General features: G+C 39.2%; 1 protein-coding gene across 3 annotated transcripts in view; it reads right to left on the reverse strand.

The window, feature by feature from the left end:
- Positions 1–2,154: 2,154 nt before the first annotated feature.
- Positions 2,155–24,328, reverse strand: part of LOC104893754 (uncharacterized) — a 29,454-nt gene continuing 7,280 nt past the window's right edge. For 2 of the 3 annotated variants that reach the window (XM_010679888.4, XM_010679886.4), the window contains exons 4-8: positions 19,683–19,847; positions 19,414–19,570; positions 6,260–6,399; positions 5,614–5,649; positions 2,155–3,314 (exon numbers count right to left, since the gene is read on the reverse strand). In XM_010679888.4, the coding sequence (XP_010678190.1) occupies positions 2,418–3,314; positions 5,614–5,649; positions 6,260–6,399; positions 19,414–19,570; positions 19,683–19,847 (1,395 nt within the window). In that variant the 3' untranslated portion in view covers positions 2,155–2,417. The remainder of the gene's footprint in view (positions 3,315–5,613; positions 5,650–6,259; positions 6,400–19,413; positions 19,571–19,682; positions 19,848–24,328) is intronic. The other variant, XM_010679889.4, reaches the window with a different exon arrangement.

Raw genomic sequence — 24,328 nt, forward strand, 5'->3', positions numbered from 1 at the left:
TTCTTATATTCTGAAGAAGTGTTGCTTTTATCTCGGTTGTTCGAAATAGTAAGCTCCATGGCATGAGCTCGCGTAGATAACTCCTGGAACGTCCTAGGCTTTATAACTTGCAAGATATACTACAAGTCTCAATCCATTCCTTGAATGCACATCTCACCCGCAGAGACTTCAGTTAGGCAATGTTTGCACTCTAGACTCAATGCACGCCAGCGGTTGATGTAATCAATGACTGGCTCATCCTTCTAGTGGTGAGTCTTATTCAGCTCAGTCATACTGACAATGCGTCGAGTACTAGGATTTTTGGTGCCAGCATTTTGCATCTTTTCTCAAAGTGAGCAATGTGTTGCTTAGGATTTTCTTTCCCATCAAATTGCTAAAACTTGAGGGGATTTACATAGAGATGACTACTTTGAGAACTTTCACCAACTTGATTATGACAGCGTGAGCTATCAGGAATTCTAGTTGTCGAGCTGTAGGTAGGCGGCAAGGGTCATCACCACTCTCGCCCTCTCTCAACTTTCGTGTTGAGAGCAGTGATTTGCTCATTTTGAAGCCGGATCTGAGCATCTTTTTCCTCTCATCCTTCCTTAATCTTTGGACATTTCAACGAGTTGTTCCTCAACGCTCTAGTTAAGGTAACCATAACTGCAGCAATGTTTGACTGTGAAGACAACACCGGTTTCTCTAAGTTGACAGTCTTTAGGGGTGATGGGGCAACAAGATCACCACTTGTTTCATTGTCACTATCTATATAGAGTGACTCAAAGAGGGCACTGTTGAATGGTCAACTTGCCTAACTTATCAGAAGAGAGTTGCTTCCATATACGAGAAGCAATGGATGGTGGCTCGTGTTCAGCCAAGACAGTTGAGCTAAAGACAAGGATCTCGCGCTTCTTATGTGAACCAGTCATGATGAATGATTGCAGTAGCAGGCTTGGAGAGTTTTCTCTGCCTATTAGGAACTGTTGTAGTTGGGAGCTTAGCACAGCAGTAGCGATAGCCGCCTTATTCATACCTCTGGTGCGAAAACCAAGCGTCATGTCATCCATAAAGTCACCCAACGTTATAGATTTTCGTGGGGGTGTTAGTAGATTTTTCAACATATTTAGAGATGTTCTTCCTTGAGGTCATTTATCAGATTTATTGTTGATGACGAAATAGATATGAGAGGCAGATGGTCCCACCGAGCATGCCAAAATTTGTATACACAAATTTCAAGTCAAAATATATAAGAGGGAAAAAAAAGAAATTTTATTTCAATAATGTATTGTGTACAATATCTGTAGATTTATAATTAAATAAACTAAGTCCTCTGATTTGGTTCCGTAGCTGGAAAATAACACGCGTTGATGTCGACTTGGATTTGAACGTAGGGTGACGATTTGTCAATGTCATCCTGGTTTGAGTGTGTCATGACGTTTGATCAACGCCAACCTAAGTTTGACTATTTGAATGAGGGCTGAGAAAGGTGGAATCTCAATTGCATGTATTTGGGTGTATATGAACAGTTCGCACAAATTTGATGTGCTTGTTGACTATTTGTAGAAGAAATTTCAAGAGAATTTTATGAGCTCTTGAAAATAATGAATTTTCAATTCCCTCAATTGAAGGAGGTGAGATCTATCTGTAGGAAATGGAGATCCCTTCATGTATTTAGTAATTTATGGGTTTGTACCTATTTATGACTTGGAAGTCTTTTGACCTCTGGTATTTGACCATTTTATTTGGACTAGTGATAGGAACTTGCCTAAATATTTTAGAACCCACATTATATGTATTTAATTTAGAGATCTTATTTAAATGCGCTAAATTAATTAAATTGGACTACTTATATTATTTTAGCTTAATAATATTTAATCTATATTAATATAAAACACTAATAAATTTTTACTATCTACAACATCAATTTGATCTTGATGAAAAAACATCAATTTGATCTTAATGACTAACGAAGTTAACGGCCATTAATATTCTGATGATTTATTCTGAACCTCAAAGCAACCTTGTGCATTTTTTAAACAGAGAGGACACATAGTAGATTTTTGTAAAACTTAGGACTAACTGGTGAAAAAACAGTAGTAAGACTTTTCCTTCATTATATAAACGTGCACCATATATGGGTCAATTGGGTTCCCGTTTGTTAGGAGGTAACTCTTAAAAAGAATGATCCTCGCCCATAATATAGTAAAATTTAGCTGTTATTTTTACCTAGGACAATTACAGATACATGTCTAAACTACAAATGTAAGTTGTGTTGCAACCAAAATAACCCCTTGATGCTACACAGCATCCATCAAAGTTGATAGACAGTATGGTGCAAAAGGTGTGTAGCCTAGAAGTGAACAAGAACCTAATAATGTACAGATGGTTGCATGGGATACAAATAAATTCCCCTCCTTCAAAAGTTCCATCATAGATTACTGCCGCTGCACAGGTGGTGTCGAAGGCTGACTGGTTGACCCGTAAAGACCAATACCAGGGGGGCGGTAGAATCCTCCACTTGCATTCTGCTGTTGAGCCAGTTGCTGAGGAGGCTGAAGTGGCTGCGGGCTTTGCGGGGCAACTGGTCGTGCAAGGCCCATGGCAACATGAGATGGTAAAGGAGGGGGTGGTGGTAGGTTGTTACCACCAAATCCATACGGCATCATATTCAACATCATACCAGCGGACTGAGTAAACTGATTAGGATTGGAAGGCAGCAAAGAAGGTGGAGGAGGTGGTGGAGGGGGAGGTGGACCTAATGAAGCCTGAATGCTGGACACTGACAATTGATTGCTAGATATTGGTTGCTGGAGAGGGGTAAAATAGGGTGAGCTCCCTGCATCAAGGTTTGAAACATCCGCTCCAGATGATGGCGGTTCTAGTTTCTGCCGTTTTTCAGGGGGGAAAGTTGGTATGCTAGCAGAAAGCCCTGCCTTTCTCAAACTATCATTCATGGAAGCAGCCTCTTCTGCCACAAGGGAAGAAAGGACTGAGGTAAGCATCTGCGCTGAGGATGTGGAGGCAGCAAGCTTAGCAGCAACAGCAGCTGCTGCAGCCCTTTTACTCTCTTCATCAGTTGCTGTCAGTGCAGCAAAAGAGGTTGCATGTTGACTTGGAGTATGAGACACTTGATGAGCAGGAATCTGTTGATTGCCAATTGGTTGACTTAAAGGAATCTGAAGACTGTTTGTTGCCTGCAAAACAGGGTTATTCACCTCTCCCATCATTGGTGGTTCAGTCAATGCATGAGCTGCTGTTGCTGATACACCATGATCACATGATGATACCCTTAGCCTCAGAGTTCCCACTTCATTAATTCGACTCCGAGCAATCTGCAATCCAGCACACATAGTCAACTTAACCGCAATAACTTTTGAAAGAAAGGACAATAGGCTTATTGCCAAATTGCACAATAGAAATGTATACACAATTTAGGCAAAACCTCCAAGATGTACCTTGCCCATTTCCTGCCCAAAGCAGTTAAAAGCTTGGCATAGTACAGGAAGTAAAATGATTTTTTTTTTCTAATGGTATAATCTGTAACCAAAACTTAGACCTACAGTTTGTGCAACAAATCTTACAACATCATGCATAAAAAGAACAAGGCTCCCATGCAGTGTTACCTAATTAACCCCTACCCCCCATGAATCATGTTTTAGTCCTTCTGTTCCAAAATGCAATTCGGTTGCGTACCAAATTGGTGGTCTAAACGAGCTGTATTGGCGAAATTGGAGCTCCAAATACACTTTTGGGTTGTGAATGATAAGATAAATGCAAAGTATGGGGACATTAATTTAAGGAATTGCGATATTTAGGGTTTGAGAATTAAACCTTAATTCTGCTAATTGAAGGGGAAATATTAAATATAACAGATTTAAGGTTCCAAGGTTAGAGCTTTTGATAGGAATAAATTGAGTGGAATGCAGTGTGTAAATCGCCGCTTAGGAGTGGTAAATCATCTTCTCCGTTGTTAGTCTTTGTTTTTGGAATTCTGGTTATAACTTTCTTTCTCTTTTTTTCAAAAATGTTTTCTCTAATGCAGTAGGAACTGTTTGCAGATGGGATGGGGTAGAAATGTATCGAAGTTTGATTTTCTTGGGCTGCCATCTTTCCCCTTAATCCCGTTACCAGATATGTTTGATTTGGTATGTTATGTCAGTACGTTATCTATTCTATTGGTATCCTTTTATCAACTTTCGTTTTTCTATGTATATTTTCCCCACTTAATCAATTTATAGAATCGGAATCGTTATAAAGGTTAAAACCCCAAAAAAGAAATAATATTTAAACAGATAATATAATTTTTATCATTGATCCAAGCTATATATTACCACGTATTAAGTTCTCAAAATCCATACCAAAAAAAAAACCCCTCCCATAATCCAAATTCTCCCAGCTACCGAATAGCATTCTCGTACCTATTCCTCGATCCAAGGTGTCTCGTGAATTAGGTACGACTTCACCTATCACACCTAAAGGGTCAGATGTAAGCCAAAAATGGCTTAACACTTTTCTCTAATCTCCCTTTTGATGCAGATATGAATTTCCTACCCTTATGCTCACTCGACATATAAGTAGACGGAAGTTCTTTTGCTGTCTGCATAATCTATTACATTATACGAAAACCAAAAGTGATACATCACTGACTCCCTCATTAAAAACTTTCCCGCCTAAATCTTTTTTAAGATATTTTGGGAAATAAAATATTAAAAAGAAGCTATCTTCTTTTTAACAAGAAATCTTAGATAATATTTTTGAATTATATTCTATAAACTGATTTAGTTAGGATGATGAATTGATTATGAAGCTTTTGTATAGAAATATTTAAATTAATCCATAAAGAAACATATAGTATACATCGAGCTAAGGTGGGCCAATTACTAGTTAACAATACAGTTGGTAATATCCCAGCATTGACTTTATGTGGTACACTATTGTTCTCTTGACCTCTCTTTGAACTCATATTTCTTGGCCTTTATAGGTTTACTAATCTTGTTCTGCTACCCAATGCAATTGGCATACTCTTTCGATGTCCTAGTTTTTTTTTTTGCAGAACTCCTGATCTAGCTTGTAAACAGGTCTTTCTAAATTAATAAGATTCCAATCCCCTCACCCCTGAAAAAGATAAAAAGATGTCGGATTGTGGTGGTAAGATAAAATGTTGAAACACCAAATTTATGTAGTAGTCCTTTCATCTTTACTTGCATCCCTTTGCAGGGCCTCCCTATTGGTGTAATCTCCCCCAGCATCGTGTCACACGGTTCTTGTCCAAGTGTAGAAATCCACATTCATGTGATAACTTAACTTCTTTTTTTCCACACAGGCCCCGGCCAGGCCCGTCTATCTGAGGCTAGAGAGCCCTCCCCATCTTGATCGCCCTTCTCGCTCCCCATTAGAATAGGACCCAGCCACCATGGGTGGAAGATGGACTTACCACGCCTTTCTTCCAAATTCTCCTTCACCTTTTTTACTTATTAGCTTAGTACTTTAGACACTGGTGCAAAAATGACAACAATCCCATTATTCATGCAGACGTCATTCATAGAGTCCCTTATAGGACATCAATCACACCATCATTCATATACATGGCTAAAATAACATATGCGCTCTTGCAAGAGGATGGAAATTTACCTGCATTTGACATCGTAAAGTCTCCAGCTGTGCTTCCTGAAAAATAACACTTATTAACAATGGATTTACCTGCATTTGACATCGTAAAGTCCCCACCATAGCATGCACAAAGAGATAAATGCTGGACATTCTACAGTCCTTTCAAATCCCATTACTGCCAAGATTTTAGTAGCAGGCTTTCCTACAAAGTTCACTTGCAATTTCTTATATGCTCTGCAACTATTACCTAATCACAACCTACTTCTTGCTTCTATTGTATCTGAAAGTTAAGGTCCCTCTTTAGAGTGAGAATCCAGGACAATGTTGATGACAAGATTTAAAACCATAGCAAAGGTGTGAGAAACTCTCAAGCTTTTGGAGGTATTTCGATATTCCTGAGTAATGCTAACTGCCAGGTCTATTAAACCAACATACTGAATTCCCTGCCAGGCTTTCACACTTAATTTACCAATTCCCCTTTGCAGAAAGATTATACGAGGGCTTCTTTCGGGTGCCATGATATTGATAATGTTAAAATTAGGTGTGATTGGAGATAGTAGACATTTTAAATTAAGAAAACAGAAATGGTACATAATTGAAGAGGGAGGATAACTACTTGTTGGGGAGAGATAAAAAGTGGATAGCAGGCGATTAAGCAAGAACATACTTGATCCTGAACTGCTTCTTTTAGCAAAGAAACCAATGTTAAGTGGCTCGCTTCTGCTCCTTCAAGTTGTCGGACACATTGCTGAAGTACATCTTCCTGCTCCTGCATCTGATCTGCTATTCCAGTCCCTGGTAGAATTCCTGATCAAAATTGGAAGATTGTCAGTGGAAGTACTCTGATTTTTCTCTCACAATATCATGAAACTAAAAGGAAAGTTTATATAAATAAATAAATATTCAGAAGTTAGAGAAAAAGGGAACCACACAGCATCCATTGTTTGGGGTTTTTCTTTTTATTTTTAGAGGGGACTGGGAGAATAAGGCCCTGTTCTTTTCGGATGAGCTGAACCGAACTCAACTGAACTGAAATGAGCTCAGCTAAACTAGGCTAGAACTGTGAGAGGAAACTAGTCAAGTGAAGTGAGCTGAGCTGAGCTGAGCTAAGCTGAAACTATACCCAGAAAGAACAGGGCCTAAAAGGTATAGTTTGATGAGCTTGGAGGGAATCCAAGCTTTCTTAAATTTGTGATCAATTAACTCTAATAAATATGCTGAAGATTCTCTTGAAATATGTGGTATCAGTGGAAATTTTAGGGTTTCACATTGGGAAGATTTGGAAATATGCTATCGAAAGCTAAAAACTTGATTTTTGAGGTTTTTGATTCATGCTTTGGTGGATACAAATGAAGTACTCAAGGATATCAATCCAACTTGCCAATTTGATCCAATTGATATATAATTCCTCTGCTCACTTACTTGTAACACTTCCCTTTTAGAGAGACTGTCAAATTACTTGCAACACTACTACTTTTGGCATTGAGTTCTCTCTATCTCTCTTCATCAAATACGTCCATTTTTGTAGTAAAAACATTCCTAAGAGAACAATCCTTGCATGAAAAGTGGAATAGTAATCCATTTTAGTAAAGAGGTCCATTTTTAAAGATAAAACATGATAATCGTTTTTCCTCAAATAATCAGTAATCATCCTGGGCCCATAAGAAAAAAAATGTTTACAAATTAGCCAAGATGGATCACATTGGTTTAAAAGTGTTCTCACATTCTCATATAAGGATTGTTATCATGGGAACCAAGCCTATATGTATAACTACTTGCCAAGCATTAAGAAATATCACCAGAAACTTCCTCTCCTGTACTAAAGAATAGAGGAACCACAAGACTATCTTCTAAACATTAACACAGTAAAACAGTCTTTAAAGGAGTTTGAATCACAAAATCTCAAGTAGACACGAATAAAACGATCAATCTCAGAACAAGCAGGGTTATCATCAAAATTCAATATCCTCAATAGCTTACTAAAATTCTAACCCCACATTGCAATCCCAAGGCTTAGAGTAACAGGCAAAAATTGTACTACAATATGCAGAACACTCTTTTTGACGGGATAAATATGCAGCACATTGGACAAGTGGAATTTGAAAAAAATGAAATTAAAGGCAGGTATAACCGCATGCACATCTAGCACCATGGCTGTGATCTCATCATGGCCAAGTCATGGTAATTAATTAATACTACCTCCATTTCATAATACATGCACCATTTCTACATTGCACAAAAACCAAGGGTGAGCAGAGAGAGGGTTGTGATTGCATTTCGAACCCACGTGATTACGTCTAAAGGAGCAGATGTATTATGAGTTGAACTTCCATTCGCAAGTGGATCTCATCCAAAAGATGAGAAGAGAATGAATCACATAAGTTCAACATTAAATTCTATGCAAGAAAATTTATCCTCACTTATGGGGTCAAAACAACACATCAAAGTCCTAAAAATACATGACTTATCCTGCCGTCATGTTTTTCGTTAACTATCATATTTAAAAAAAGATTGCAATTAACCTAATTAACCGATATAACCCCTAATTATCCTCACACTTATGTGGTCAAAACAACATCAAAGTCCTAATAACACATGGTACTTGGTTCGCGGTATGGTGCTCAGACCGGCGACTCAGTTCGGACGTTCCCAATCGCAGGACGAACGCGTTCCAAATCGCCGAGGATCACAAACCAGTTCATGCATCCAAGCGAACCCTTTTGGCCAGAGTGATTGAAGGCTAAGTCGAAAATTTAGGGGAAATTTTCAAAACCTAGATCTGCAATTAACCATATATTAAGCAATTGTTGAGCATAAAAATACGGGGCTATTGTTTGTATGAGTGTTTCGAGTATTTACTCATGCTTAATTTGCATTTTCTTTCGGTTTGAATTCTTTGGATGTTATTTAAATGGAGGAGCAGTGGAACAAAGCAGGGGAGAGGGATGAAGATGGAAGACACGGAGTGACAACTGAAGGCAACTCAAATTAATTTCTGGTTCATGGGCCCACTTCACAAAAAAAAATGTAAAACTTGAGTTTTGGGCTTTTGCCAATAGCGCGGTAGATGTAAGCTTGGGATCCTATTCCTCATTATCTTTAATTTATGATATTCTCATTTTGCCACATTAATTTCATTTTAAAAAATTATGATAAAAAATTTATCCATCATACCCGATACACCACCCATCGTACCCAATACACCCATAGGTAGCGTACCCTATACCGTTCTCGCTCCCCGAATCGAACCGAATTTCGTACGGGTATCATTGCGTTAGTGGCACTTTGTTTTTATAAAACTGCCAGGGCACTTGATGCATATTTGTAAAACTCAGGGTACCTGGTAGAAAAATCCGTATTTTTTAACCCAAAAAAATAATTTTTTCAACATTGCTGGTAAAAGTGAAAAAAAAGGGCAGAGACAAAGTCTGACTATATGATAAACATGTTTATAGGAACACCTCCTTGGACCATATTAGATCAAAAGATTGAAATGAGGAAAACCAACAGAACTTCAAAGCACTTTCCAGCAAAAGAAATGTTCCTAGAGACCATAATCCATAAACCCCCCCCCCCTCTCCCTTGTCTAGATCTGCAAGCCAAATCCCAGCATAGGACAACATCGTTGCTATTCCCCTTATCTATAACATAGAAAGTCTCTCATATGTCTCTCAAACTTGCACCCCTCACCAGAAACGATATCAAAGGAGAGACAAAAGTGAAAAAAATATCATTTAAACGAATCCCAGACAAATAAGAAAGAAGCAGATTTAAATGACACAAAATAAACAACTTCCACCTGTTTAAAGTCTTATATCTCTAGAGCATATAACCTATAAACATAATCCTTCTACAGTTATCCTGAAGGAAACCCAAGACAGCAAAGTGAAAAACTCAAAGCACAAAAACTATCAAAGACCAGAATATCAAAAATAGAGAGAAGGGGGGGGGGGGGAGGGGCATCAATTCCCATAATGCTAGTTTAAATAAAAGTGAGCAAAATCAGATGCCTCTGGGAGTGGACATTTAACACATTATTAAACTTATGCAGACATCTGAAAGGATCATATTCTAACAATTGATCCTTTCACTTGTCCCACTTCACAATGAGTTAATAAAACCACACTAAATATTGGCGACAACTATAATTGCAACATCTTGATCATAGAGTGCAACATTTCCCCAATTTCCTGGAAATAGAAAAAATATGCGCTGAGGAGATAAAAAAAACTTGCACAGAGAAATAGGCAAATTCTAATAATGATCAAGTAAGCTGACAATCCTAAAAGCACAGGTGGCTGCCATCAACATTCAAGTAACACTACTCTTCCTAATTCGCCGGTATCGCAAAGTGTGAGATTCAAGAAGCCACAAATCCACACACTAACATCTCCCAAGGAGAGATATTGCCCACATTTTGATCTATTCAGTGTTATAAATATCCCAAAGACCTTATCACCAAAAGAAGAAAAAACATGAAAAAGAGAAAGGCCAGAGAACGCACTGGAAATGTTTGAGCATAACGTATAGATTTATACATTATTCTTCTCCATCATAAATAACAGGTTATCCATAATATTTTAACCAAAAGTTCAGTCAAGTGATAGAGAATACAACAATGTGAATTTGGGAGAGAAGTCACAAGAGTCCTTAAACTGAGCAGATTTTCAATCGAGCTCAATGCCCTAAAGGGATCCCTCAAAGGCCATCAAAACATAACTTAGATGTACCCACAAAGGGGTTGATGACATCACATAATTTCATATGAGGTCACCAGACATGCTTGGATCTGTAAAGTCTAATTCAACATTCCGCTCTAAGCAAATATAGCAACTATCCACATTTCCCATGCTTCTTCATTCCACAAAAGTTTACTCTTTGAATTTTGAGTTCCAAAGGAGAACAAACCACATGCCTGGCCTATTTCTTGCAGATGAGATACAATCACCTTGAATCAAAATGTCAACTGTGCTCGCTAAGCAAGCTCCGGCCATATTACAGTAGTTGTATTAAGAAAGCTCCTTTGTGGCATTGGTGTGAAAACAAGTCACGCCATATTTTAGTAATTAAAAAAGCAGGAACCATGGACTTTGTTTCGAATGAGGATGGGAGAACGAAATGCAAGTATAACGTGCAGAACTTTTATGTTCTGCATGCCATCTATTGATTTTCATATCCCTTTCTATTGCTTCTCCCTCGTCTTTTTCATTTCACCTGGCCACTGTAATAGAAAGAATCAGATTTACTTTCCCTCTTTCAATTTCCACCATACCCAACCTTAATCTTTCCCCCTCAAAAACCTTTTTCCACCCTGTTATAAACTTGGTTGAGAATAGCAGCAACTCAAACTTTTTCCACCCTGTTATAAACTAGGTTGAGAGCAGCAGCAACTTAACTCACAATAGTGATAAGGGGGGGGGGGGGGGGGGGGGGAGGAAGAGGAGGAAGAGGAGGAGAAGGAGAAGATAGGGTCTCCCTTATAATGATGTAGATTCTCTCAATTTTCTGACTGCCTGCCTTTGACAAATGCTCCACCATTTATTTACTCCTGTTTTCTCTCTCTACTGCAGATTTTCTAATGATTCTAGATTCTTCCTTGCCAGATGTCAGGGCAACTTTTACCCAACTTCACTATCAATGACCATCTTGACCTTTGGTTGTCTTTCTAGCATAAGTAAACTTGATGGGAGGATTGAGTTGGTGTGGGTGCATAACAACCCCCCCCAACCGTTTCCCTAAATACCCAAGCATGCAAGTATTTCATTCTAGCATCATACTCTTAATTTCTCTCCCTCCATTGCACCCCCCACACCTATTATGTCTTCCTTCACAGCTATCTGTCATCTCACTTCAAGTATGGTTGATCAAGGGTTTTATTTTAAAACCAATTGTTTATAAAATAAAATTTAATAATTATTCAGCTAATTTATATTTTATAATTGTCTATTTATAATATATTAATAAAATTAAGGTATTTGTTAAAAAGAACAACTTAGCCATAGGCTAAGAGGAAAAATAATATTTTAAGAAAAGAAAGTAGAACAGAAGAAGGAAAGGAGAGAAAGATAATAAAAAAGAAAAAACAAAAGAAAAGGACAAGTCACGTGGACTAGTGACAAAAAGAAAGAGAAAAAGAAAAGAAAAAGAAAAAGAAAAGATGAAGAGATAGAACAAGATCTAAGAGAGAGAAGAAGAGAAGCGAAGACTAAAGAGACAAAACACAGACCGGCGAGTTCGAAGTTTCGGCGGCGAGTTTGAAGTTCCGGTCGGTGAGTCAAGGTGAGTTATCGCCTTTTCCTCTTCTCCTCCGAGTGAACTTTGCCTGATCCGACACGTATTTCGCACTGGTGTCGGTGTTGGTGTCATGTGGTACCGACTACGGTATATGGCAAAATTTGCAAAGTCCGGGTAACAGAGCTTAAGAGTCATTCTAATAATAATTATCAATGAGAGTTCAATTCTATGTTGCACTAGCCTTATATGCACGCGATGTGTGTGAAAGTATATAACGTCCTACACAAGAATATACTACCTCCGTTTCTTTTTAATTTACTCACCACCTTGGGGGAAAACCGAGGACTAAATCCAAAAGTGAGACTGAAAACTGAAAAGATGGAGAAAGAAACTGTAAAGTGAAAGAGAAAAACTAAAATATTAAAAAAACAAGTTGGACACAATTGCTGTGAGATGTGAGCTTTAGCAAAAAAAAAAGTAGGCATATACGAATCAAATCATACTATCAAGTATTACCCAGGAGGCCAGGACACAAAACCTCAGCCGTTTCATTGTGGAACGGCCGCTTTGTAACGGATTTTACAGACCCGTTGAATACCGTTATAGAACGGTAAATTGGATTTCACACCAAACTCAGTGCGACGGCGATTATGTAACGGCGTAACAACGTTTGAAAACCGTTACAATTACGAAACGTCGGTTATTTGAAACGACCAGTTCTTTTCATCGAGGAAGAAGAAGAAGACGACGTAAGATCAACTAGATCTAGTTGAATTTTGGAAAAAAAAATGTTTTTGTTCAAATTAAATCTTACCTGCACAACTCGAATTCAAGTAAAATCCTTCATTTAATTTCATTAGGTTACTTCGAACTGAACCATAAATTGAAAACCCTAATTTCGAAGAAAAACTAATATATGATTGGCAGGTCATGGCCGAGAATGCCGGCGAGTCAGGCGTTATATCTGCCACCGCCCTGCAATGGTTCTCTCTTTTTCTCTTACCGGCTGCTGCTCTTCTTTCGTTTTCTCTCTCTTCTTTTCTTTTTCACTTTTTCTGTTTTTTACTTCATATGCTTTTCTTCTTTTGAGGAAAACAGGGAAGGGTGGCGGTCAGTCAACAACTCTTTTTTTGTTTTAAAATAACTCATATTTTTTATTGCACTTTTTGTAAGAAAAGTTGCTACTGTTACGATTTATTTTCCATTTTACAATATTTTAATATAGTTTAATATCAAAAGTATCTCAAATAGATTATTTATAACAGTTTTAGACATAATAGTGTAAAAAACTTTTAAAATGGAAAAACAAGCTTGAAAATTCAGCCGTGATTTTTCAAAAAAAAAAAATCACCCCGCAACGGCGTAAAACATTCTATTTCACCGTTACAAGCCGTTTCCGCAACAATGCAACCGTGTTCTTTTTTTCCATAGTATTACCTCTTTCACGTATTTAAGTATCAAAGGACCTCAATTTCTTTTATATTTATCTAGAAATTTGGTCATAAAGCTTCAATAAGCAATCACCAATAATTTCTAGTAAGCTGCAAGTGAAAAACGATTGTTCCCAGCATATGCTGTGAATCAAACTTAATAACAAGGGGACACAGCAAGATTAGCACCAAAAGAGGAAAGATATATGTTGTATTGCTAACTCATAGAAAGATTAACAATTACAACCCTCACTTTCGAGAGGTGAGGTCTCTCCAAAAGGGGTAAATTACTCTACTTATTTCCTCCCTTCTAATTACATCCTCTGTGCTATATATAGAGTAATAATAACAGAAATATTCCCCACTCCCATCCTGCTCACACCCATAACAGAAAATAGCTAGGTGGCAACAATGTGTGAATTTCCTCTCTTGCCCCTTCTTACGTAAGAAATGAGTGGTCTACTGGATTGATTCTCAGCATTACTCGCCCCTCAAAGAGCCACCTTGTCCTCAAGGTGGAAGGAAGGAAATCTAGCATTGAGCAGAGTTAGATCTTCCCAGGTAGCTTCATATGCAGGTAAGTCTTTCCATTTAATGAGCACTTCATTAAGTAGAGGTGAATGTGCAGGAGTGTATCTGACGTCCAACAAGGCTTCAGGTTCAGCCTCTAGGGTGTGTTGGCTGTGAGTTGGGGAGGAATAGTGGGGGAAGCAGGTGAGGGTCCAATGGATGGCTTAAGTTGAAATACATGAAACACGGGATGGATTTTGGCCTCTGGTGGGAGGGCTAACTTGTAAGCTACTCGGCCAATTTTTTGGAGGATAGGGAAAGGTCCATAGTAGCGTGGGGAGAGCTTTTCATTGAAGGTTTTGGCAAGGGATTTTTGGCGGTAGGGCTGAAGTCTCAAGTAAACATGGTCACCCACTTCCATGGACAGTTCACGCCTTTTGCCATCTTCAAAAAGGTTTATCTTGATTTGGGAGTGCAGAAGGTGAGCTTTCAGATCATCTAGAATGGCATCTCGCTCCAATAGTTGCTCCTCCAAAGAAGAGACAGCAGTTTGCCCAGGTTGAAATTTGATGAGTGTCGGGGGATCACGACCATACAAGGCCTTGAAGGGAGTGCAATAAGCAGACGTGTGATAGCTGGTGTTATACCAAATCTCTGCCCAATGTAACCATTTCGCCCAAGTTTGACCATCTGATTGCGGATGGTAAGCGGTACTGTGATGTAAAGCCGTGCCCTGGAGACGGAAAATTTCTTTCCAAAAGAGGCTGAGAAAAACTTTGTCCCGATCCGATACAATAGAGGAGGGGGAACCATGAAGCCGAATTATTTCTTTTGAGAAAAGGGCAGCCACCATAGGAGTAGTATAAGGATGTTTGAGACCAATGAAGTGAGCAAATTTAGTGAGTCTATCCACTACGACCAGAATGCAATCATACCCGTGAGACTTGGGAAATCCTTCAACAAAATCCAGACTAATGTCTTCCCATACCTGTGAGGGAATGGGGAGAGGTTGCAGGAGGCCAGCTGGGCTGAGAGAAGAAGTTTTACTTTAATGACAAATATGACAAGCTTGCACATACTTACTGATGCCTCGTCGCATACCGGGCCAGAACCACTGGCTTGACAAGCTTTGGTAAGTCTTAAGTTCACCCGAATGTCCACCCAGGGGGAATCATGGAAATCATAGAGTAACGATCTTACCAAAGGTGATGATTTAGGCAACACAATCCTTCCTTTATACAATAAGTGCCCCTGCTCCACAGTATATCCTTTAGGATGTGATTGCCCCTGTTGTATGGCGTGAGTGAGGTGAGAGATGAAGATTTAGGCAACACAATCCTTCCTTTATACAATAAGTGCCCCTGCTCCACAGTATATCCTTTAGGATGCGATTGCCCCTGTTGTATGGCGTGAGTGAGGTGAGAGATGAAGGGATCCGCCGCCATCTGAGCATGGATCTTAGGCCATGGAATGTGGCAGGTAGTGACCAAGGCCCCCATTTCAGCAGAGAGGGATTGGCGAGAGAGAGCGTCGGCCATTGTGTTGGTGTTACCATCCCTATAAATGATATCGAACGTAAACCCCATGAGTTTACTAACCCATCTTTGATACTCCGGCCCTATTTCACGTTGCTCCATCAAAAATTTCAAGCTTTGCTGGTCGGTTTTAATTAAGAATTTCCGGCCAAGTAAATAGTGTTTCCATTTGAGAACAGCGAGCACTATAGCCATGAGCTCCTTTTCATAGATGGACTTCAATTTAGCACGAGGGCTAAGAGTTTGGCTAAAGTAGGCAATCGGGTGACCCTCTTGAGTAAGCACCGCACCCAAGCCAAAGCTAGAAGCGTCGGTTTCAACTGTGAACATTTGAGAAAAATCCGGAAGTGTGAGAGTGGGCACCGTTGTCATGGCATTTTTCAAGGCGACAAAGGCCGTATCAGCTTCCTCGTTCCATGAGAAGCTATCCTTGGGTTAAAGAGGATGCAATCTTAGCATAACCGGCAACAAATTTACGGTAATATCCCGTAAGGCCCAAGAAACCTCGGAGGGACTTGAGGTTAGCAGGTACAGGCCATTGGGTCATGGCCTTGATTTTTTCCTGGTCAACAGAGACCCCTGCAGCAGTGATTATGTGACCCAAATAAGCAACCTCGTGTTTCCCGAAATCACACTTTTGAAGATTAGCAAAGAGTTGGTATTTGTGGAGTTGGTTTAAGGCAAGGGTGAGGTGTCTAATGTGGTTCTTGGGTGAGGGACTATAGATAAGGATATCATCAAATAATACAAGGACAAATTTTCGGAGAAAAGATTTGAAGGCATCGTTCATGAGGGATTGAAAGGTGGCCGGAGCATTGGTGAGGCCGAAAGGCATCACCAGAAATTCATAATGACCTTGGTGGGTATGGAAGGCAGTTTTATGTTCATCCCCTCCTTCATTCAAATTTGATGATATCCGGATTTCAAGTCCAATTTGGTGAAAATAGTGGCCCCTTTGAGTTCATCCAATAATTCATCAATGACCGGTATCGGGTATTTATCTAGAATAGTGGCTTTGTTAAAGGCACGATAATCAACACAGAAACGCCATGAGTCGTCCTTCTTTTTCACTAGGAGGACCGGGCTAGAGAAAGGACTAGAAGAGGGGCATATAATTCCAGCTTGTAGCATGTCCTCAATGAGACGCTCGATCTCATCTTTTTGAATCTGTGGATATCTATATGGACGAACACTAATGGGATCCGTACCACTTTTGAGCAGAATGGAGAGTTTGTGGCTACGCACCGGGGGCAGGCCACGGGGAAGGGTAAAAACAAATTTATTAGCTTGTATGATGGGTAAGAGGAAGGAAGGGGCATTGAGTAAAGGGTCTGGTTTCGGGTTTTAGGTAGTGTGTAGGAAAGATTGGTGCTCAATCAAATTAAGTTCCACAAGGAACCCACCATCTTCCTTAATCAATGTTCTCATCATGGATTTAAGAGAAACTAAGGTTCGACCCAAAGAAGGATCACCCCTGAGAGTGACAAATTTATCTCCAATTTGGAATTTAAGAACCCGAGTCTTCCAGTTCGCTGTCATTGTGCCCAATTCTTCCAACCATTGTATGCCCAGTATAATATCAGAATTTCCCAAATTGAGAGGAAGGTAATTTTCAAAAATATCCATACCTTGCAATTGAATAGGAACAAACCTGCATTCTCCCTGCACGGCCTCTCCCGTGCCCAACGTTACTCCGAAATTCTGGGTTAGACTTATGGGAAGTGACAACTTCTTTACCGTAGCAAGTGAGATGAAATTATGTGTTGCACCTGGGTCCACCATTACCACCACATCTTGCCCATTAATCTGCCCCTTTATTTTAAGAGTTTTAGGTGCATTAATTCCTAAAACCGAATTGAGAGAAATCTCACTTTGTATGCTCGGTGGAGCTCCTTCTTCCATCACAGAGAGCTCATGGGCTTCTTCTTCGTCCAAATCTTGAGTGAGGACACTTAATTCGTGTCTCTTACAATGGTGCCCGACATTCCATTTTTCATCACAGCGAAAACAGAGTCCTTTGGCTCGTTTCTCTTGGTATTCTTGTTCGCTCAGCCGGCGAAGTTCGCCCACTGGCTGAGCCACCGGAATTGGGCTATTTCGCGGTGTTAGGGAGGAGGAGGAGGAGGTGGAAGATCTGGTTGGGTATAATAGTGGGGTTGGAGTGATGCGTGTTTGTGGGTAGTTTGAGGCGTGGTATTTTTCTGGTGGTAGGTGGGTGATGGGATAAAAGAGGGAAGGCTTTTTGTGGGGTTTGGGTTGTAAGTGGATTGTGGTGAGTATTGGGTTCGGTTTGGGCCGATCCATCCCTTTTTAGGTTGAGCCCATTTGGATTTCTCCTCAGCCCTTAAGGCTATCTCCATAGCACTTTCCAAGGTTCTAGGGTTTTGTAATATGACCTCAGCCCTCAAGCTTGGGTCCAGCCCGTTAAGAAATTGGCCCTTGGTCACTTCTTCTGGAATATCCCTGAGAGGAGCTAAGCTGAATAAACTTACGTTGATATTCTCTCACGTCCGCCTCTTGGTGGTTGCTCAGCCATTGTTCGTGCAAACTACCATTTCCCGTTGGCCTAAAATGCTTCAATATCAACCCCTTTAATTCCTCCCACCGAAAAATCGGCCGCCGACCATCCTCCCACTGGAACCAAAGCAGAGCATCACCCTCCAATGCGACCACCGCCGCTTCCACCTTCTCATTATCCTCCAAACGATATAATTTAAAGTACCTCTCCGCCCTCAAGATCCAACCATCTGGATTTTATTTAATTTCCGCGTGGGTTCGCACCTGCGTTTTCTGGTTGACCACCCAGAAACGGCTCTTCTTCATGAGTTCGCCTGAACGTCATGCTCGAAGTTTCAAGTTTGCTGTGAATCAAACTTAATAACAAGGGGACACAGCAAGATTAGCACCAAAAGAGGAAAGATATATGTTGTATTGCTAACTCATAGAAAGATTAACAATTACAACCCTCACTTTCGAGAGGTGAGGTCTCTCCAAAAGGGGTAAATTACTCTACTTTTTTCCTCCCTTCTAATTACATCCTCTGTGCTATATATAGAGTAATAATAACAGAAATATTCCCACTCCCATCCTGCTGACACCCATAACAGAAAATAGCTAGGTGGCAACAATGTGTGAATTTCCTCTCTTGCCCCTTCTTACGTAAGTAATGAGTGGTCTACTGGATTGATTCTCAGCACACTATTTTCATTCTTCCACAACCACAGTCCACAGCAGACAGAAAAAACAAGCATTAACTCCAAAACATCACCGTGCTTTTTTGCTAGCAAAAAAAACAATCCACTGATAGATTCTGTCGAAATGAATCAACAAGATTTGGGATCTATATCACTGCTACAGAATTCAACTTCCCTTCAAACTCATTCTCAAACAAGTTAACTAGATCTCTATTTACATGTAATCCAGTTCTCTGCAGTCTAGAATCTAGATGTGTAGTTGAACAAAGTGAACAGCAGATCACATTCCTGCACCACTTCCAAATACAGGGACACTGCCCAATCTAGTAATGCATACCTATCTTCATAGAATGTGAACAAATTATAGACTGTGTGAGTCAATCGGTATTCATGCTTTCTAATTAGCAGGATCAGTATAAAGCCAGTTGAGCGATTCTGAAACTATGTGAGAAGTACTCAAGGACAAGGACTGGGAACATATGTGAATATTACTCCTGGAGAATGATTTGCTAAGAATTATTTAAGTACAGGTGCCAGGTGGGTAGGGAAAGACCAACAGATATAGTTAGGATTCATGGACATTGGCTGCAGACAAACAGAAGAATATGCTTTAAGACGGGGACTTGACATTTGTTCTCCGTCAGCGAACAAGCTTTTATGGAGAGAGCCCATTCAAAGCAGAGACATTCAGCATGTTAAGAAAAGATAAATCATGTCAAATAATCACCATCAAAACTAACAGCCACCCATAATGCCAGTATTGAAGAATACCCTTCCCATGTATCAAGATAGACATAAGATAGTTAAAGCTGAGCCATTCACTGAAGAGTGAAAGTATTGAGGTGTGTAGAACTAGCCCCAATGGAAAGACTTGTGATATTTCTCATCTATCATCTTGAGTAAAGGTGTAAACCATACCTCGACTAATTGTATTTTCTACTTCCTTCAGAATTCTTTCTACAGAAAGGACGGCTGCATTGCATTTGGTCAGCATAGATTCTTCATTTAAGCTTTCATCGTGCAGACCATGAAATGCTGACACAATTCTTTCAGGAAATCCTCCCACAGCTAATTTCTGAAATAATGATGAATAAGTAGAACTTTTGATGCATAAAATATGTTATTAAACCAAGTTGGAATTGAAAGATACATAGTCTGAACCAAACAAATGAAACACAGAAACTGACAATTCTCAAAGACTGAGCATCCTTCTTCACAATTTTGATAGGATTGGAGCTCTTTCCGTTGCTGACCACTTGTGGAGCAGGACCTTTTATCTGCTTGGCTACCAGTTCATCTTTAAGACCCTGGATGCGAGATCCAAAAACCTTTCTTTCTTCCCAAATGTCAACCTAAAACATAGAAAAACGCGCATTATAACCCAGTTAAGGTACAAATACTTCTACGTGAACAGGTAAAACATGGATAGCATACTCCACACACAACTTCATAAAGCAAAGGATTTGACATACAATTCCAATGGATCAATGTACTTAAAGGTAATTTTGACCTGGTCTTGAGGTTTTTGTGGCTTGAGATTTAGGGAGCCTTGACCGCAAATTGGAAAGATCACACCCTGAAATATTTCTAATACGAAGATGAACCGATTGCTTTGAGAGGATATCCTTCACTTGACTAACACTCATCTCACTCAAGGCCATGATCCCTAATATTATCAACTATGATGCTCAGACTCGGATACGAGTGTAAGACAAAGGTACGTCCATTTCTAAAAGTCAAGGACTTGGGAACACGTTTGCAAAGGATCCAAATTTTAAATTTGGACCTGGACACGGATTTAAAAAATTCAGAGAAACAAAGATACATTTTTAGATAGGAGTTACTAGTTCATTTGTTAATGTAGGAACTTTTTTTTTGGTGAAAAAGGGAGATGCACGAACTTTAGGTATTTAAAGAATCAACACGTCAAAAGATTGGAAGTAATAAAGGGTTTCTTATCAGCATTAGTATTAGTTGTGGACTCTAACTCCTAGGAGAGAAATTAAAAAAAATAAACAGATAGTGATTACAGCTGTATAGGTTCAGTAAAATAAGACGGAAACAATAACTCCACGTGACCAAACTCCCTTCCGAATTTCCCACTCCCTCTTCCTCAACTCTTTTTTTTTCTTTTTTCTTTTAACCATGGGTCATTTATTGGAGAAAGAAAATAAAAGGAAACTCATCAACCCTAAGTCCAAACAAGAAGCCATCGTCGGGGCAGATGGCCAGAAGAGCACTGACACCTGAAAATTGTATCATTCATGTGACAAAAGAAAAGCTCTAGTCTTAATTGATATTATTGTATATCTCAACTCCAAATTTAGATCTAGGGTTAGAAACTGCCGAGTCTGCTTTCTATCTCTAGTGTCCGACCACATATTCCGTGTCCGCACCGAATTCCGTCGTGCCGAAACTGGTACGGCGGGGTGAAGAACCGATCCCAGCATCACATATTATCAAGGAAGGAGTTGACGTGATGGAGCTCAATCAACGAAAGGAAAAGATACGGCCATATGGGGAATGAAGAGTAGAGTAGTTTCATTTTGTTGTGGGAGTAAAATGTCAGCTATGACAAGTTCTTTTCATTCTTATACAAGATGCTTTCTTTTTGGCGGGGGATTAAAATGTCAGCTATATAAAGTTTTCTTCATTCTTAAATGAGGCTAAGTATAAAAATAACTATGAGGTACAAGGATAGAGTAGCCATACCAAAGATCCCACTACCGAAAGCTTCTCACTATTAACATTTGCCAACAAAAAAAAATTTCACGCAGATACCAGCTGGATTCCTACAGACTACAACCACTGCCTATTCCCTGCCAAGTGCGGGAGAATGTGAGCATGGATTTGTGAAAGGGCTTCTGCTGGTGAACGGACTAAAATAATGTGCTCAATTGATACCCCTCAGACAAAAAAACTGTGAGTTGGTCAAGTTACAAACCCGATTCCATTGTCTCTGATAGAAGCAAGATCTTTCCGGGAACCTCATTGTGCAGGAGCACTGCTTATAACCCCCAGACAAGAGCATCGAAGACTCTATGTGCTACTTCATTAATGGGAGACCTCAGGAGAAAATGGATCTGCTAGTCCGAATATAGGTACAATACCCTGTACCACACTTAAACTCTTTTCACCTCCCCTTCAAATCCCCGTAAGGAAGAGATCCACCACAACTCATTAGGTTATTTGTGGGGAATAAAGCAGTCTATACGCTAGATGAGCAGTTCGCTGAGAGAAAGGCAACCCTAGATGATCTCAAAGGCTCAATTACTAGAAATCCCAGCAACATATGAGTTCGCAAGAAAATGGTTCAAAAACGGGTGTTCATATTCTAACCGGCAAATGGTTTCTGAAACTCCAGACTTTAGCCACGGGTTCACTGAGAAGCTCACCCCCAGGGATTATGTCCCATTTGAAGTTCTGCAACAAGTTCGTAAGGTTTTCTACAAAATCCTACTGCCACCTGATTCTAAAGTGGACCATCTACCACATCTCCTGATTCAAGAAAGCAATTGGGAAAGCACCTGCCTCACCTTCCTTATAAGGCAACTCACTGCAGATCTTGTTTCGGATGTGGAGCCTGTAGCTACTTTGGGAGTGAGACCTTCATCAAGTGATAGCACTTCCTGTGCAGCAGCAGAAGGCAGTACCTACCCTCATTTCAAGCCCACTTGCGAGGGCTGCTCAAGTGCTCAACCATCAACACCATGTTCCCTGCTTTCCACCCTAAGGATAAGGTGGCAGTTTAGGTGGCAAGAAACGGAAGGAAAAAAGTGAATTTCATGTTTTGTTCACTTATGCTCACAAAGGGGGAAAGGGAAAGATGGTGACAAACAGGGTATTTGGAGGGTTATAACAAGTAGTTAGTTGCATAGTGGAATATTTGTCAGAAAATGCCTTATAGAAAAAACCTTTTGCAAGAAATTGCCTTATAAGAAAATCTTGCGGCAAACTACGTTATACTCTCTTTTGTCAAAAAAATTGCAACCCTTAAGACTTTTGCACTATTCACATACCCTACTTTGACCATAATTTTTTACTAATAAATAAAATCAAATATTATTATACAATATGTTGCTCAATAATTTTCAATGTATATTTTTATAATTATAGCTTTGTTATAAATTTTACTAATAGATGGTTAAGAACAATAATAGTTGTATTATGTGTTGGAAAGCGTAAAAGTCAAATTGTTGCAAATGGTGGGAAACACACAAAGTATGACTTTTTTATTGCACAAAAGTACCACTTGATAAAATTTAGTGGATTGTCCTCATTTTCCCAAAATTTGTTCCTTTGTGATTGTTAGTCGAGATTTATTCAGATATTTTATGAGATGATTGATGAAAACTCTCGTAAACATATTGAAAAGCATAGACCTGGGGAAAAGGAGAGTTCATGTCAACATGAAAACAATATTATAAATCCAACAGATTCCATCAGAGGACATCATTCTGGAGAAAGAAGGTCACCTAACGTAGTTTGCCACAATATTTTTAAGCTGATGTAGTTTCTCGCAAATATGTATTTTGTAAGGTAGATTTTGAGAAAATTTTCTTACATAGTATATTAGGGAGGATGAAAGCACAATGTAAAAAATGGAGGCAGAGGAGAAGGTTATTACATAGTATATTAGGGAGGATGAAAGCACAATGTAAAAAATGGAGGCAGAGGAGAAGGTTATAATTACGTAAAACTTTGAAGTATTGGTTATTTTGGGGGAGTTTCAAAAGTGGCAAAGTGGGCAGATTGAATTAACAGATGGATACAATCATATTCTTGTCCTTCTCCTAGATCTCTTCTTCCTCCTTTTTTTCCCTTCTTACTTTTCTTAATTGCTTGATTGATTGCGGTTTAGCAATGGCCTCATTTCATATTAGGATGCTGGTTTTTATACACTTCCACAATCTATTTGTTAACTAAATATCCTTTAGGAAATATAGAATACTTACAGGAACAATCATTTAAGTTTCAGAAGATGTTAACAACAAATATGTTTTGTTCAAGAGTTTTTTCTAACAGCAATTGAAGACCAATTCCTTGTCTGTAAGGGCTAAAAAATTGGACATCCACATCATTAATTTGAAATAAGATATTTAAGGACAAATTGATAAAGGGGAACAACAAGTAAAGATTCTTTCATATCTAAGCATCAAAAGGACAATAACCAAATCTTACAAAATGCAAATTAACTTGCCAAACAGAAACAAATGCAATCAGCAAATAATAGTTTTTCCCTTTTTCCTTTTTCTTTGACACCAAGTCATTTCAAGTTGACCATACTCACCTTCACATAAGGTTATGAAATAGAGAAAAGGATTGAAGAACAAAAACAGGAATTTTGTTCTTTTTGTGAGCTTGTATTTCAATAAATGTCTACAAAGGAAGCAGATATCCACATAAGCATATGCGGACGTATAGCCAATTGTTATTTAAGTCAAGGGTATACAAAAGGCCAAATCACTCAAATCTTACACATTCACTCTAAATTGCAAAAAAAAAAAAAAAAAAAATCACCTCCTCATAAGTGTTATAAATAAACGTCATCTCATATATCATAACAAGACACCCCAATCTTACCACCCCGTCTTAGAAAAGAGCGACTCGAAACAAATTGAGTATATATGGCATATGCAACACTCTTAACACATCAATTTTCCCCATAAGATCAAAACAGTAGGCAGGTGAATTTTTTGGTTAGTTAGAGATAAGGAACATCCCAAAGAAGGGAGGAACATTCACCTTTTAAGAAGCTGCCAGAGGTTTTTCCTTAATTTGACACCTATCAAGGCTCCAGAAGTTTTCATCAATTCTGTATCATGGTTTAGTA

Source organism: Beta vulgaris, chromosome 5, assembly GCF_026745355.1.
Source record: "Beta vulgaris subsp. vulgaris cultivar EL10 chromosome 5, EL10.2, whole genome shotgun sequence".
Lineage (NCBI taxonomy): Eukaryota > Viridiplantae > Streptophyta > Magnoliopsida > Caryophyllales > Amaranthaceae > Beta > Beta vulgaris.